Raw genomic sequence first — 14,309 nt, 5'->3', positions numbered from 1 at the left:
GGACACCAGCAGGGGTCAGTGTGGACTATGAGAGGAGCCTGAGCACTGGCTACATACTACAGCAGAACCCCTGTATATAGCACAGGAGCTGCAGCGACTATTATTCCCGGAGGACACCAGCAGGGGTCAGTGTGGTCTATGAGAGGAGCCTGGGCACTGGCTACATACTACAGCAGAACCCCTGCATATAGCACAGGAGCTGCAGCGACTTATTCCCGGAGGACACCAGCAGGGGTCAGTGTGGTCTATGAGAGGAGCCTGGGCACTGGCTACATACTACAGCAGAACCCCTGCATATAGCACAGGAGCTGCAGCGACTTATTCCCGGAGGACACCAGCAGGGGTCAGTGTGGTCTATGAGAGGAGCCTGGGCACTGGCTACATACTACATGCATATAGCACAGCATATAGCACAGGAGCTGCAGTGACTGTTATTCCCGGAGGACACCAGCAGGGGTCAGTGTGGTCTATGAGAGGAGCCTGGGCACTGGCTACATACTACAGCAGAACCCCTGCATATAGCACAGGAGCTGCAGCGACTGTTATTCCCGGAGGACACCAGCAGGGGTCAGTATGGTCTATGAGAGGAGCCTGGGCACTGGCTACATTACTACAGCAGAACCCCTGCATATAGCACAGGAGCTGCAGCGACTGTTATTCCCGGAGGTCACCAGCAGGGGTCAGTGTGGTCTATGAGAGGAGCCTGGGCACTGGCTACATACTACAGCAGAACCCCTGCATATAGCACAGGAGCTGCAGCGACTGCTATTCCCGGAAGACACCAGCAGGGGTCAGTGTGGTCTATGAGAGGAGCCTGGGCACTGGCTACATTACTACATCAGAACCCCTGCATATAGCACAGGAGCTGCAGCGACTGTTATTCCCGGAGGTCACCAGCAGGGGTCAGTGTGGTCTATGAGAGGAGCCTGGGCACTGGCTATATTACTACAGCAGAACCCCTGCATATAGCACAGGAGCTGCAGCGACTGTTATTCCCGGAAGACACCAGCAGGGGTCAGTGTGGTCTATGAGAGGAGCCTGGGCACTGGCTACATACTACATGCATATAGCACAGCATATAGCACAGGAGCTGCAGTGACTGTTATTCCCGGAGGACACCAGCAGGGGTCAGTGTGGTCTATGAGAGGAGCCTGGGCACTGGCTACATTACTACAGCAGAACCCCTGCATATGGCACAGGAACTGCAGCGACTGTTATTCCCGGAGGACACCAGCAGGGGTCAGTGTGGTCTATGAGAGGAGCCTGAGCACTGGCTACATACTACAGCAGAACCCCTGTATATAGCACAGGAGCTGCAGCGACTATTATTCCCGGAGGACACCAGCAGGGGTCAGTGTGGTCTATGAGAGGAGCCTGGGCACTGGCTACATTACTACAGCAGAACCCCTGCATATGGCACAGGAGCTGCAGCGACTGTTATTCCCGGAGGACACCAGCAGGGGTCAGTGTGGTCTATGAGAGGAGCCTGGGCACTGGCTACATTACTACAGCAGAACCCCTGCATATGGCACAGGAGCTGCAGCGACTTTTATTCCCGGAGGTCACCAGCAGGGGTCAGTGTGGTCTATGAGAGGAGCCTGGGCACTGGCTATATTACTACAGCAGAACCCCTGTATATAGCACAGGAGCTGCAGCGACTGTTATTCCCGGAAGACACCAGCAGGGGTCAGTGTGGTCTATGAGAGGAGCCTGGGCACTGGCTACATTACTACAGCAGAACCACTGCATATGGCACAGGAGCTGCAGCGACTGTTATTCCCGGAGGACACCAGCAGGGGTCAGTGTGGTCTATGAGAGGAGCCTGAGCACTGGCTACATACTACATGCATATAGCACACCATATAGCACAGGAGCTGCAGCGACTGTTATTCCCGGAGGACACCAGCAGGGGTCAGTGTGGACTATGAGAGGAGCCTGAGCACTGGCTACATACTACAGCAGAACCCCTGTATATAGCACAGGAGCTGCAGCGACTATTATTCCCGGAGGACACCAGCAGGGGTCAGTGTGGTCTATGAGAGGAGCCTGAGCACTGGCTACATACTACATGCATATAGCACAGCATATAGCACAGGAGCTGCAGTGACTGTTATTCCCGGAGGACACCAGCAGGGGTCAGTGTGGTCTATGAGAGGAGCCTGAGCACTGGCTACATACTACATGCATATAGCACAGCATATAGCACAGGAGCTGCAGTGACTGTTATTCCCGGAGGACACCAGCAGAGGTCAGTGTGGTCTATGAGAGGAGCCTGGGCACTGGCTACATTACTACAGCAGAACCCCTGCATATAGCACAGGAGCTACAGCGACTGTTATTCCCGGAGGTCACCAGCAGGGGTCAGTGTGGTCTATGAGTGGAGCCTGGGCACTGGCTACATACTACAGCAGAACCCCTGCATATAGCACAGGAGCTACAGCGACTGTTATTCCCGGAGGACACCAGCAGGGGTCAGTGTGGTCTATGAGAGGAGCCTGGGCACTGGCTACATACTACAGCAGAACCCCTGCATATAGCACAGGAGCTGCAGCGACTGTTATTCCCGGAGGACACCAGCAGGGGTCAGTGTGGTCTATGAGAGGAGCCTGGGCACTGGCTACATACTACAGCAGAACCCCTGCATATAGCACAGGAGCTGCAGTGACTGTTATTCCCGGAGGACATCAGCATAGGGTCAGTGTGGTCTATGAGAGGAGCCTGGGCACTGGCTACATACTACAGCAGAACCCCTGTATATAGCACAGGAGCTGCAGCGACTATTATTCCCGGAAGACACCAGCAGGGGTCAGTGTGGTCTATGAGAGGAGCCTGAGCACTGGCTACATACTACATGCATATAGCACAGCATATAGCACAGCATATAGCACAGGAGCTGCAGTGACTGTTATTCCCGGAGGACACCAGCAGGGGTCAGTGTGGTCTATGAGAGGAGCCTGGGCACTGGCTACATACTACAGCAGAACCCCTGCATATAGCACAGGAGCTGCAGCGACTGTTATTCCCGGAGTACACCTGCAGGGGTCACTGTGGTCTATGAGAGGAGCCTGGGCACTGGCTACATACTATAGCAGAACCCCTGCATATAGCACAGGAGCTGCAGCGACTGCTATTCCCGGGGGACACCAGCAGGGGTCAGTGTGGTCTATAAGAGGAGCCTGGGCACTGGCTACATTACTACAGCAGAACCCCTGTATATAGCACAGGAGCTGCAGCGACTGTTATTCCCGGATGTCACCAGCAGGGGTCAGTGTGGTCTATGAGAGGAGCCTGAGTACTGGCTACATACTACATGCATATAGAACAGCATATAGCACAGGAGCTGCAGTGACTGTTATTCCCGGAGGACACCAGCAGGGGTCAGTGTGGTCTATGAGAGGAGCCTGAGCACTGGCTACATACTACATGCATATAGCACAGCATATAGCACAGGAGCTGCAGTGACTGTTATTCCCGGAGGACACCAGCAGAGGGTCAGTGTGGTCTATGAGAGGAGCCTGAGCACTGGCTACATACTACAGCAGAACCCCTGCATATAGCACAGGAGCTACAGCGACTGTTATTCCCGGAGGTCACCAGCAGGGGTCAGTGTGGTCTATGAGTGGAGCCTGGGCACTGGCTACATACTACAGCAGAACCCCTGCATATAGCACAGGAGCTACAGCGACTGTTATTCCCGGAGGACACCAGCAGAGGGTCAGTGTGGTCTTTGAGAGGAGCCTGGGCACTGGCTACATACTACAGCAGAACCCCTGCATATAGCACAGGAGCTACAGCGACTGTTATTCCCGGAGGTCACCAGCAGGGGTCAGTGTGGTCTATGAGTGGAGCCTGGGCACTGGCTACATACTACAGCAGAACCCCTGCATAAAACACAGGAGCTGCAGCGACTATTATTCCCGGAGGACACCAGCAGAGGGTCAGTGTGGTCTATGAGAGGAGCCTGGGCACTGGCTACATACTACAGCAGAACCCCTGCATATAGCACAGGAGCTGCAGTGACTGTTATTCCCGGAGGACACCAGCAGGGGTCAGTGTGGTCTATGAGAGGAGCCTGGGCACTGTCTACATTACTACAGCAGAACCCCTGCATATAGCACAGGAGCTGCAGCGACTATTATTCCCGGAGGACACCAGCAGGGGTCAGTGTGGTCTATGAGAGGAGCCTGAGCACTGGCTACAAACTACATGCATATAGCACAGCATATAGCACAGGAGCTGCAGCGACTGTTATTCCCGGAGGACACCAGCAGGGGTCAGTGTGGACTATGAGAGGAGCCTGAGCACTGGCTACATACTACAGCAGAACCCCTGTATATAGCACAGGAGCTGCAGCGACTATTATTCCCGGAGGACACCAGCAGGGGTCAGTGTGGTCTATGAGAGGAGCCTGAGCACTGGCTACATACTACATGCATATAGCACAGCATATAGCACAGGAGCTGCAGTGACTGTTATTCCCGGAGGACACCAGCAGGGGTCAGTGTGGTCTATGAGAGGAGCCTGAGCACTGGCTACATACTACATGCATATAGCACAGCATATAGCACAGGAGCTGCAGTGACTGTTATTCCCGGAGGACACCAGCAGAGGTCAGTGTGGTCTATGAGAGGAGCCTGGGCACTGGCTACATTACTACAGCAGAACCCCTGCATATAGCACAGGAGCTACAGCGACTGTTATTCCCAGAGGTCACCAGCAGGGGTCAGTGTGGTCTATGAGTGGAGCCTGGGCACTGGCTACATACTACAGCAGAACCCCTGCATATAGCACAGGAGCTACAGCGACTGTTATTCCCGGAGGACACCAGCAGGGGTCAGTGTGGTCTATGAGAGGAGCCTGGGCACTGGCTACATACTACAGCAGAACCCCTGCATATAGCACAGGAGCTGCAGCGACTGTTATTCCCGGAGGACACCAGCAGGGGTCAGTGTGGTCTATGAGAGGAGCCTGGGCACTGGCTACATACTACAGCAGAACCCCTGCATATAGCACAGGAGCTGCAGTGACTGTTATTCCCGGAGGACACCAGCATAGGGTCAGTGTGGTCTATGAGAGGAGCCTGGGCACTGGCTACATACTACAGCAGAACCCCTGTATATAGCACAGGAGCTGCAGCGACTATTATTCCCGGAGGACACCAGCAGGGGTCAGTGTGGTCTATGAGAGGAGCCTGAGCACTGGCTACATACTACATGCATATAGCACAGCATATAGCACAGGAGCTGCAGCAACTGTTATTCCCGGAGGACACCAGCAGGGGTCAGTGTGGTCTATGAGTGGAGCCTGGGCACTGGCTACATTACTACAGCAGAACCCCTGCATATAGCACAGGAGCTGCAGTGACTGTTATTCCCGGAGGACACCAGCAGGGGTCAGTGTGGTCTATGAGAGGAGCCTGGGCACTGGCTACATTACTACAGCAGAACCCCTGCATATAGCACAGGAGCTGCAGCGACTGCTATTCCCGGGGGACACCAGCAGGGGTCAGTGTGGTCTATAAGAGGAGCCTGGGCACTGGCTACATTACTACAGCAGAACCCCTGTATATAGCACAGGAGCTGCAGCGACTGTTATTCCCGGATGTCACCAGCAGGGGTCAGTGTGGTCTATGAGAGGAGCCTGGGCACTGGCTACATACTACATGCATATAGCACACCATATAGCACAGGAGCTGCAGTGACTGTTATTCCCGGAGGACACCAGCAGAGGTCAGTGTGGTCTATGAGAGGAGCCTGGGCACTGGCTACATTACTACAGCAGAACCCCTGCATATAGCACAGGAGCTACAGCGACTGTTATTCCCGGAGGTCACCAGCAGGGGTCAGTGTGGTCTATGAGTGGAGCCTGGGCACTGGCTACATACTACAGCAGAACCCCTGCATATAGCACAGGAGCTACAGCGACTGTTATTCCCGGAGGACACCAGCAGGGGTCAGTGTGGTCTATGAGAGGAGCCTGGGCACTGGCTACATACTACAGCAGAACCCCTGCATATAGCACAGGAGCTGCAGCGACTGTTATTCCCGGAGGACACCAGCAGGGGTCAGTGTGGTCTATGAGAGGAGCCTGGGCACTGGCTACATACTACATGCATATAGCACAGGAGCTGCAGTGACTGTTATTCCCGGAGGACACCAGCAGGGGTCAGTGTGGTCTATGAGAGGAGCCTGGGCACTGGCTACATACTACATGCATATAGCACAGCATACAGCGTACAGTGAGTCCCCTTACCTTCTCCAGCTGGCTGTGCACATGCTGCACTATGAGGTCCAGGGCCACGAAGTTCTCACCTCCTAAACACAACACACAGAAGAAGCGTGTAATAAGCCCTGGGTGCACATAGGCAGACAGTGCACACGGAGAAGCCACAGTGATGGGCACTTACCTCTGGGCACCACAATGTCCGCCAGCTGCACCGTAGGCTCTATATACTGCTCAAATGATGGCTTCACAAACTTATTATACTGCTTGATCACCCCGACTATATCCCGGCCGCGCTCCGTGATATCTCGCTTCAGCCGGCGGACCAGCCGAATGTCAGAGTCTGTGTCCACAAACCCCTTCATGTCCAGCAGCTGAGAGACCGAGGGAGAGGTAAGTGTCAGTGAGCATCACACAGGGAGAGGTAGGTGCAGGTAGGTGTCAGTGAGCATCACACAGGGAGAGGTAGGTGCAGGTAGGTGTCAGTGAGCATCACACAGGGAGAGGTAGGTGCAGGTAGGTGTCAGTGAGCGTTACACAGGGAGAGCTAGGTGCAGGTAGGTGTCAGTGAGCGTTACACAGGTAGGTGCAGGTAGGTGTCAGTGAGCGTTACACAGGTAGGTGCAGGTAGGTGTCAGTGAGCGTTACACAGGTAGGTGCAGGTAGGTGTAGTGAGCGTTACACAGGTAGGTGCAGGTAGGTGTCAGTGAGCGTTACACAGGGAGAGGTAGGTGCAGGTAGGTGTCAGTGAGCATCACACAGGGAGAGGTAGGTGCAGGTAGGTGTAGTGAGCGTTACACAGGGAGAGCTAGGTGCAGGTAGGTGTCAGTGAGCGTTACACAGGGAGAGCTAGGTGCAGGTAGGTGTCAGTGAGCGTTACACAGGGAGAGCTAGGTGCGGGTAGGTGTAGTGAGCGTTACACAGGTAGGTGCGGGTAGGTGTAGTGAGCGTTACACAGGGAGAGGTAGGTGCAGGTAGGTGTCAGTGAGTTACACAGGGAGAGATAGGTGCGGGTAGGTGTAGTGAGCGTTACACAGGGAGAGGTAGGTGCAGGTAGGTGTCAGTGAGCGTTACACAGGGAGAGCTAGGTGCAGGTAGGTGTCAGTGAGCGTTACACAGGGAGAGCTAGGTGCGGGTAGGTGTAGTGAGCGTTACACAGGGAGAGGTAGGTGCAGGTAGGTGTCAGTGAGCGTTACACAGGGAGAGCTAGGTGCAGGTAGGTGTAGTGAGCGTTACACAGGGAGAGCTAGGTGCAGGTAGGTGTAGTGAGCGTTACACAGGGAGAGCTAGGTGCAGGTAGGTGTAGTGAGCGTTACACAGGGAGAGCTAGGTGCAGGTAGGTGTCAGTGAGCGTTACACAGGGAGAGCTAGGTGCGGGTAGGTGTAGTGAGCGTTACACAGGTAGGTGCGGGTAGGTGTCAGTGAGCGTTACACAGGGAGAGCTAGGTGCAGGTAGGTGTCAGTGAGCGTTACACAGGGAGAGCTAGGTGCAGGTAGGTGTCAGTGAGCGTTACACAGGGAGAGCTAGGTGCGGGTAGGTGTAGTGAGCGTTACACAGGTAGGTGCGGGTAGGTGTCAGTGAGCGTTACACAGGGAGAGGTAGGTGCGGGTAGGTGTAGTGAGCGTTACACAGGTAGGTGCGGGTAGGTGTCAGTGAGCGTTACACAGGGAGAGCTAGGTGCGGGTAGGTGTAGTGAGCGTTACACAGGTAGGTGCGGGTAGGTGTAGTGAGCGTTACACAGGGAGAGGTAGGTGCAGGTAGGTGTCAGTGAGTTACACAGGGAGAGCTAGGTGCAGGTAGGTGTCAGTGAGCGTTACACAGGGAGAGCTAGGTGCAGGTAGGTGTCAGTGAGCGTTACACAGGGAGAGCTAGGTGCAGGTAGGTGTCAGTGAGCGTTACACAGGGAGAGCTAGGTGCAGGTAGGTGTCAGTGAGCGTTACACAGGGAGAGCTAGGTGCAGGTAGGTGTCAGTGAGCGTTACACAGGGAGAGCTAGGTGCAGGTAGGTGTCAGTGAGCGTTACACAGGGAGAGCTAGGTGCAGGTAGGTGTAGTGAGCGTTACACAGGTAGGTGCGGGTAGGTGTCAGTGAGCGTTACACAGGGAGAGGTAGGTGCGGGTAGGTGTAGTGAGCGTTACACAGGTAGGTGCGGGTAGGTGTCAGTGAGCGTTACACAGGGAGAGCTAGGTGCAGGTAGGTGTCAGTGAGCGTTACACAGGGAGAGCTAGGTGCAGGTAGGTGTCAGTGAGCGTTACACAGGGAGAGGTAGGTGCAGGTAGGTGTAGTGAGCGTTACACAGGGAGAGCTAGGTGCAGGTAGGTGTCAGTGAGCGTTACACAGGGAGAGGTAGGTGCAGGTAGGTGTCAGTGAGCGTTACACAGGGAGAGGTAGGTGCGGGTAGGTGTCAGTGAGCGTTACACAGGGAGAGGTAGGTGCAGGTAGGTGTCAGTGAGCGTTACACAGGGAGAGCTAGGTGCAGGTAGGTGTCAGTGAGCGTTACACAGGGAGAGGTAGGTGCAGGTAGGTGTCAGTGAGTTACACAGGGAGAGCTAGGTGCGGGTAGGTGTAGTGAGCGTTACACAGGTAGGTGCGGGTAGGTGTCAGTGAGCGTTACACACGGAGAGCTAGGTGCAGGTAGGTGTCAGTGAGCGTTACACAGGGAGAGCTAGGTGCAGGTAGGTGTAGTGAGCGTTACACAGGGAGAGGTAGGTGCGGGTAGGTGTCAGTGAGCGTTACACAGGGAGAGGTAGGTGCGGGTAGGTGTCAGTGAGCGTTACACAGGGAGAGGTAGGTGCAGGTAGGTGTCAGTGAGCGTTACACAGGGAGAGGTAGGTGCAGGTAGGTGTCAGTGAGCGTTACACAGGGAGAGCTAGGTGCAGGTAGGTGTCAGTGAGCGTTACACAGGGAGAGGTAGGTGCAGGTAGGTGTCAGTGAGCGTTACACAGGGAGAGGTAGGTGCAGGTAGGTGTCAGTGAGCGTTACACAGGGAGAGGTAGGTGCGGGTAGGTGTCAGTGAGCGTTACACAGGGAGAGGTAGGTGCAGGTAGGTGTCAGTGAGCGTTACACAGGGAGAGGTAGGTGCAGGTAGGTGTCAGTGAGCGTTACACAGGGAGAGGTAGGTGCGGGTAGGTGTCAGTGAGTGTTACACAGGGAGAGGTAGGTGCAGGTAGGTGTCAGTGAGCGTTACACAGGGAGAGCTAGGTGCAGGTAGGTGTCAGTGAGCGTTACACAGGGAGAGCTAGGTGCAGGTAGGTGTCAGTGAGCGTTACACAGGGAGAGCTAGGTGCAGGTAGGTGTCAGTGAGCGTTACACAGGGAGAGCTAGGTGCAGGTAGGTGTCAGTGAGCGTTACACAGGGAGAGCTAGGTGCAGGTAGGTGTCAGTGAGCGTTACACAGGGAGAGGTAGGTGCAGGTAGGTGTCAGTGAGCGTTACACAGGTAGGTGCAGGTAGGTGTAGTGAGCGTTACACAGGTAGGTGTCAGTGAGCGTTACACAGGGAGAGGTAGGTGCAGGTAGGTGTCAGTGAGCGTTACACAGGGAGAGGTAGGTGCGGGTAGGTGTCAGTGAGCGTTACACAGGGAGAGGTAGGTGCAGGTAGGTGTCAGTGAGCGTTACACAGGGAGAGCTAGGTGCAGGTAGGTGTCAGTGAGCGTTACACAGGGAGAGGTAGGTGCAGGTAGGTGTCAGTGAGTTACACAGGGAGAGCTAGGTGCGGGTAGGTGTAGTGAGCGTTACACAGGTAGGTGCGGGTAGGTGTCAGTGAGCGTTACACACGGAGAGCTAGGTGCAGGTAGGTGTCAGTGAGCGTTACACAGGGAGAGCTAGGTGCAGGTAGGTGTAGTGAGCGTTACACAGGGAGAGGTAGGTGCGGGTAGGTGTCAGTGAGCGTTACACAGGGAGAGGTAGGTGCGGGTAGGTGTCAGTGAGCGTTACACAGGGAGAGGTAGGTGCAGGTAGGTGTCAGTGAGCGTTACACAGGGAGAGGTAGGTGCAGGTAGGTGTCAGTGAGCGTTACACAGGGAGAGCTAGGTGCAGGTAGGTGTCAGTGAGCGTTACACAGGGAGAGGTAGGTGCAGGTAGGTGTCAGTGAGCGTTACACAGGGAGAGGTAGGTGCAGGTAGGTGTCAGTGAGCGTTACACAGGGAGAGGTAGGTGCGGGTAGGTGTCAGTGAGCGTTACACAGGGAGAGGTAGGTGCAGGTAGGTGTCAGTGAGCGTTACACAGGGAGAGGTAGGTGCAGGTAGGTGTCAGTGAGCGTTACACAGGGAGAGGTAGGTGCGGGTAGGTGTCAGTGAGTGTTACACAGGGAGAGGTAGGTGCAGGTAGGTGTCAGTGAGCGTTACACAGGGAGAGCTAGGTGCAGGTAGGTGTCAGTGAGCGTTACACAGGGAGAGCTAGGTGCAGGTAGGTGTCAGCGAGCGTTACACAGGGAGAGCTAGGTGCAGGTAGGTGTCAGTGAGCGTTACACAGGGAGAGGTAGGTGCAGGTAGGTGTCAGTGAGCGTTACACAGGGAGAGGTAGGTGCAGGTAGGTGTAGTGAGCGTTACACAGGGAGAGCTAGGTGCAGGTAGGTGTCAGTGAGCGTTACACAGGTAGGTGCAGGTAGGTGTAGTGAACGTTACACAGGGAGAGCTAGGTGCAGGTAGGTGTCAGTGAGCGTTACACAGGGAGAGCTAGGTGCAGGTAGGTGTCAGTGAGCGTTACACAGGGAGAGCTAGGTGCAGGTAGGTGTCAGTGAGCGTTACACAGGGAGAGCTAGGTGCAGGTAGGTGTCAGTGAGCGTTACACAGGTAGGTGCAGGTAGGTGTAGTGAGCGTTACACAGGTAGGTGCAGGTAGGTGTCAGTGAGCGTTACACAGGGAGAGGTAGGTGCAGGTAGGTGTCAGTGAGCGTTACACAGGGAGAGCTAGGTGCAGGTAGGTGTCAGTGAGCGTTACACAGGGAGAGCTAGGTGCAGGTAGGTGTCAGTGAGCGTTACACAGGGAGAGGTAGGTGCAGGTAGGTGTCAGTGAGCGTTACACAGGGAGAGCTAGGTGCAGGTAGGTGTAGTGAGCGTTACACAGGGAGAGGTAGGTGCAGGTAGGTGTCAGTGAGCGTTACACAGGGAGAGGTAGGTGCAGGTAGGTGTAGTGAGCGTTACACAGGGAGAGGTAGGTGCAGGTAGGTGTAGTGAGCGTTACACAGGGAGAGCTAGGTGCAGGTAGGTGTCAGTGAGCGTTACACAGGGAGAGCTAGGTGCAGGTAGGTGTCAGTGAGCGTTACACAGGAAGAGCTAGGTACGGGTAGGTGTCAGTGAGCGTTACACAGGGAGAGGTAGGTGCAGGTAGGTGTAGTGAGCGTTACACAGGGAGAGCTAGGTGCAGGTAGGTGTCAGTGAGCGTTACACAGGGAGAGGTAGGTGCAGGTAGGTGTCAGTGAGCGTTACACAGGGAGAGGTAGGTGCAGGTAGGTGTCAGTGAGCGTTACACAGGGAGAGGTAGGTGCAGGTAGGTGTCAGTGAGCGTTACACAGGGAGAGGTAGGTGCGGGTAGGTGTAGTGAGCGTTACACAGGGAGAGCTAGGTGCAGGTAGGTGTCAGTGAGCGTTACACAGGGAGAGCTAGGTGCAGGTAGGTGTCAGTGAGCGTTACACAGGGAGAGCTAGGTGCAGGTAGGTGTAGTGAGCGTTACACAGGTAGGTGCGGGTAGGTGTAGTGAGCGTTACACAGGTAGGTGCGGGTAGGTGTCAGTGAGCGTTACACAGGGAGAGGTAGGTGCGGGTAGGTGTCAGTGAGCGTTACACAGGGAGAGCTAGGTGCAGGTAGGTGTCAGTGAGCGTTACACAGGGAGAGCTAGGTGCAGGTAGGTGTCAGTGAGCGTTACACAGGGAGAGCTAGGTGCAGGTAGGTGTCAGTGAGCGTTACACAGGTAGGTGTAGTGAGCGTTACACAGGTAGGTGCGGGTAGGTGTCAGTGAGCGTTACACAGGGAGAGGTAGGTGCGGGTAGGTGTCAGTGAGCGTTACACAGGGAGAGGTAGGTGCGGGTAGGTGTCAGTGAGCGTTACACAGGGAGAGGTAGGTGCAGGTAGGTGTCAGTGAGCGTTACACAGGGAGAGGTAGGTGCAGGTAGGTGTCAGTGAGCGTTACACAGGGAGAGGTAGGTGCAGGTAGGTGTCAGTGAGCGTTACACAGGGAGAGCTAGGTGCAGGTAGGTGTCAGTGAGCGTTACACAGGGAGAGCTAGGTGCAGGTAGGTGTCAGTGAGCGTTACACAGGGAGAGGTAGGTGCAGGTAGGTGTCAGTGAGCGTTACACAGGGAGAGCTAGGTGCAGGTAGGTGTAGTGAACGTTACACAGGGAGAGGTAGGTGCAGGTAGGTGTAGTGAACGTTACACAGGTAGGTGCGGGTAGGTGTAGTGAGCGTTACACAGGGAGAGGTAGGTGCAGGTAGGTGTAGTGAACGTTACACAGGTAGGTGCAGGTAGGTGTCAGTGAGCGTTACACAGGGAGAGCTAGGTGCAGGTAGGTGTCAGTGAGCGTTACACAGGTAGGTGTCAGTGAGCGTTACACAGGGAGAGCTAGGTGCAGGTAGGTGTAGTGAACGTTACACAGGTAGGTGCAGGTAGGTGTCAGTGAGCGTTACACAGGGAGAGATCAGAGGAAGGTGCAGGTAGGTGTCAGTGTTACACAGGGAGAGATCAGAGGAAGGTGCAGGTAGGTGTCAGTGTTACACAGGGAGAGATCAGAGGAAGGTGCAGGTAGGTGTCAGTGTTACACAGGGAGAGATCAGAGGAAGGTGCAGGTAGGTGTCAGTGTTACACAGGGAGAGATCAGAGGAAGGTGCAGGTAGGTGTCAGTGTTACACAGGGAGAGATCAGAGGAAGGTGCAGGTAGGTGTCAGTGTTACACAGGGGGAGATCAGAGGAAGGTGCAGGTAGGCGTCAGTGTTACACAGGGGGAGATCAGAGGAAGGTGCAGGTAGGTGTCAGTGTTACACAGGGGGAGATCAGAGGAAGGTGCAGGTAGGTGTCAGTGTTACACAGGGAGAGATCAGAGGAAGGTGCAGGTAGGTGTCAGTGTTACACAGGGAGAGATCAGAGGAAGGTGCAGGTAGGTGTCAGTGTTACACAGGGAGAGATCAGAGGAAGGTGCAGGTAGGCGTCAGTGTTACACAGGGGGAGATCAGAGGTAGGTGCCAGTGAGCGTTACACAGGTAGGTACCTTTAGAAGCTCTTTGTTGGCAAAAGCCAGAATCCCTTCGAATATCACCACATTGGCCCCATATACAGTTTTCTGTGAGGAGAGAGCAGACATCAGGTACATGCTATATACCCACCATACAGCCATGGGCCTATAACACGCAGCAGGACAGGACAGCGTTATAACGAGGGGGCGGTGGGGATATAAATAGTGTTCACTCTAGGCTGTTTTAGCAGGGCGCCGCGCCCTGCCCCTTTTTTAAAAGGCAAAACCCGCCCTGCCCCTTTTGCGGCACCCTGCTAGAACAATCGCCCGCTTCCTGCCCTCCCAGCGTGTAAAGATGGCGTGCGCATGCGCACAGCATCCATTCACGCTATGGGAGAGAGCTGGTGGAAGCCGAGCACCGACGGAGGTGCTGGGCATGCCCCCAACAGTGACGCCGTAGGCCACGGACGCCCCGTACAGCAACGTCTGAGGGCCGCACCGCCAACTAAAATGACATTAGTGTGGCCACGCCCCCTAATTTACATGCCCCGCCTCGGATTCGGGCGCGCGTGGAGTACAGCGCCCTGCCCCATTTCATTTCTAGAGGGAATACTAATAAAGAGGGTGTAACATGACTGATACACCCTCTACACCCCCTGGTCAGCTATAAGGATCACTGCGAATGATCAGTGTAACAGAGACTGACTGAGAGCCCCGACCTCCTGAGGCACGCAGGACAGAGCAGGGTCAGAACGCAGAGGGCGAGGTACACCCCTATTCACACACAGTACTGCGCAAGAGCACAGATACCGGGAATTACTTCCTGAACACATGTCAAGGGTAGTATTACTGTGCAGATGACCAAACATGCAGAATGCAGAGAGACAATGAGAATTACATCCTGCACTCAGATCATGGGAACTGCA

General features: G+C 55.1%; 1 protein-coding gene across 9 annotated transcripts in view; it reads right to left on the bottom strand.

Annotated features, from left to right (window-relative positions):
• LOC134908800 (uridine-cytidine kinase-like 1) overlaps window positions 1-14,309 on the bottom strand; it is a 157,410-nt gene that overhangs the window by 112,472 nt on the left and 30,629 nt on the right. For all 9 annotated transcript variants that reach the window (XR_010175794.1, XR_010175795.1, XR_010175796.1 and 6 more), the window contains exons 5-7: window positions 13,420-13,491; window positions 6,407-6,596; window positions 6,253-6,314 (exon numbers count right to left, since the gene is read on the bottom strand). Coding sequence is in view for 2 of the 9 variants with exons in the window: in XM_063914924.1 (XP_063770994.1) it covers window positions 6,253-6,314; window positions 6,407-6,596; window positions 13,420-13,491 (324 nt within the window). In the remaining 7 variants the exon portion in view is untranslated. The remainder of the gene's footprint in view (window positions 1-6,252; window positions 6,315-6,406; window positions 6,597-13,419; window positions 13,492-14,309) is intronic.

Source organism: Pseudophryne corroboree, chromosome 4 (genome assembly GCF_028390025.1).
Source record: "Pseudophryne corroboree isolate aPseCor3 chromosome 4, aPseCor3.hap2, whole genome shotgun sequence".
Taxonomy (NCBI): Eukaryota; Metazoa; Chordata; class Amphibia; order Anura; family Myobatrachidae; genus Pseudophryne; species Pseudophryne corroboree.
This window is presented reverse-complemented; position numbering and strand designations above follow the sequence as displayed.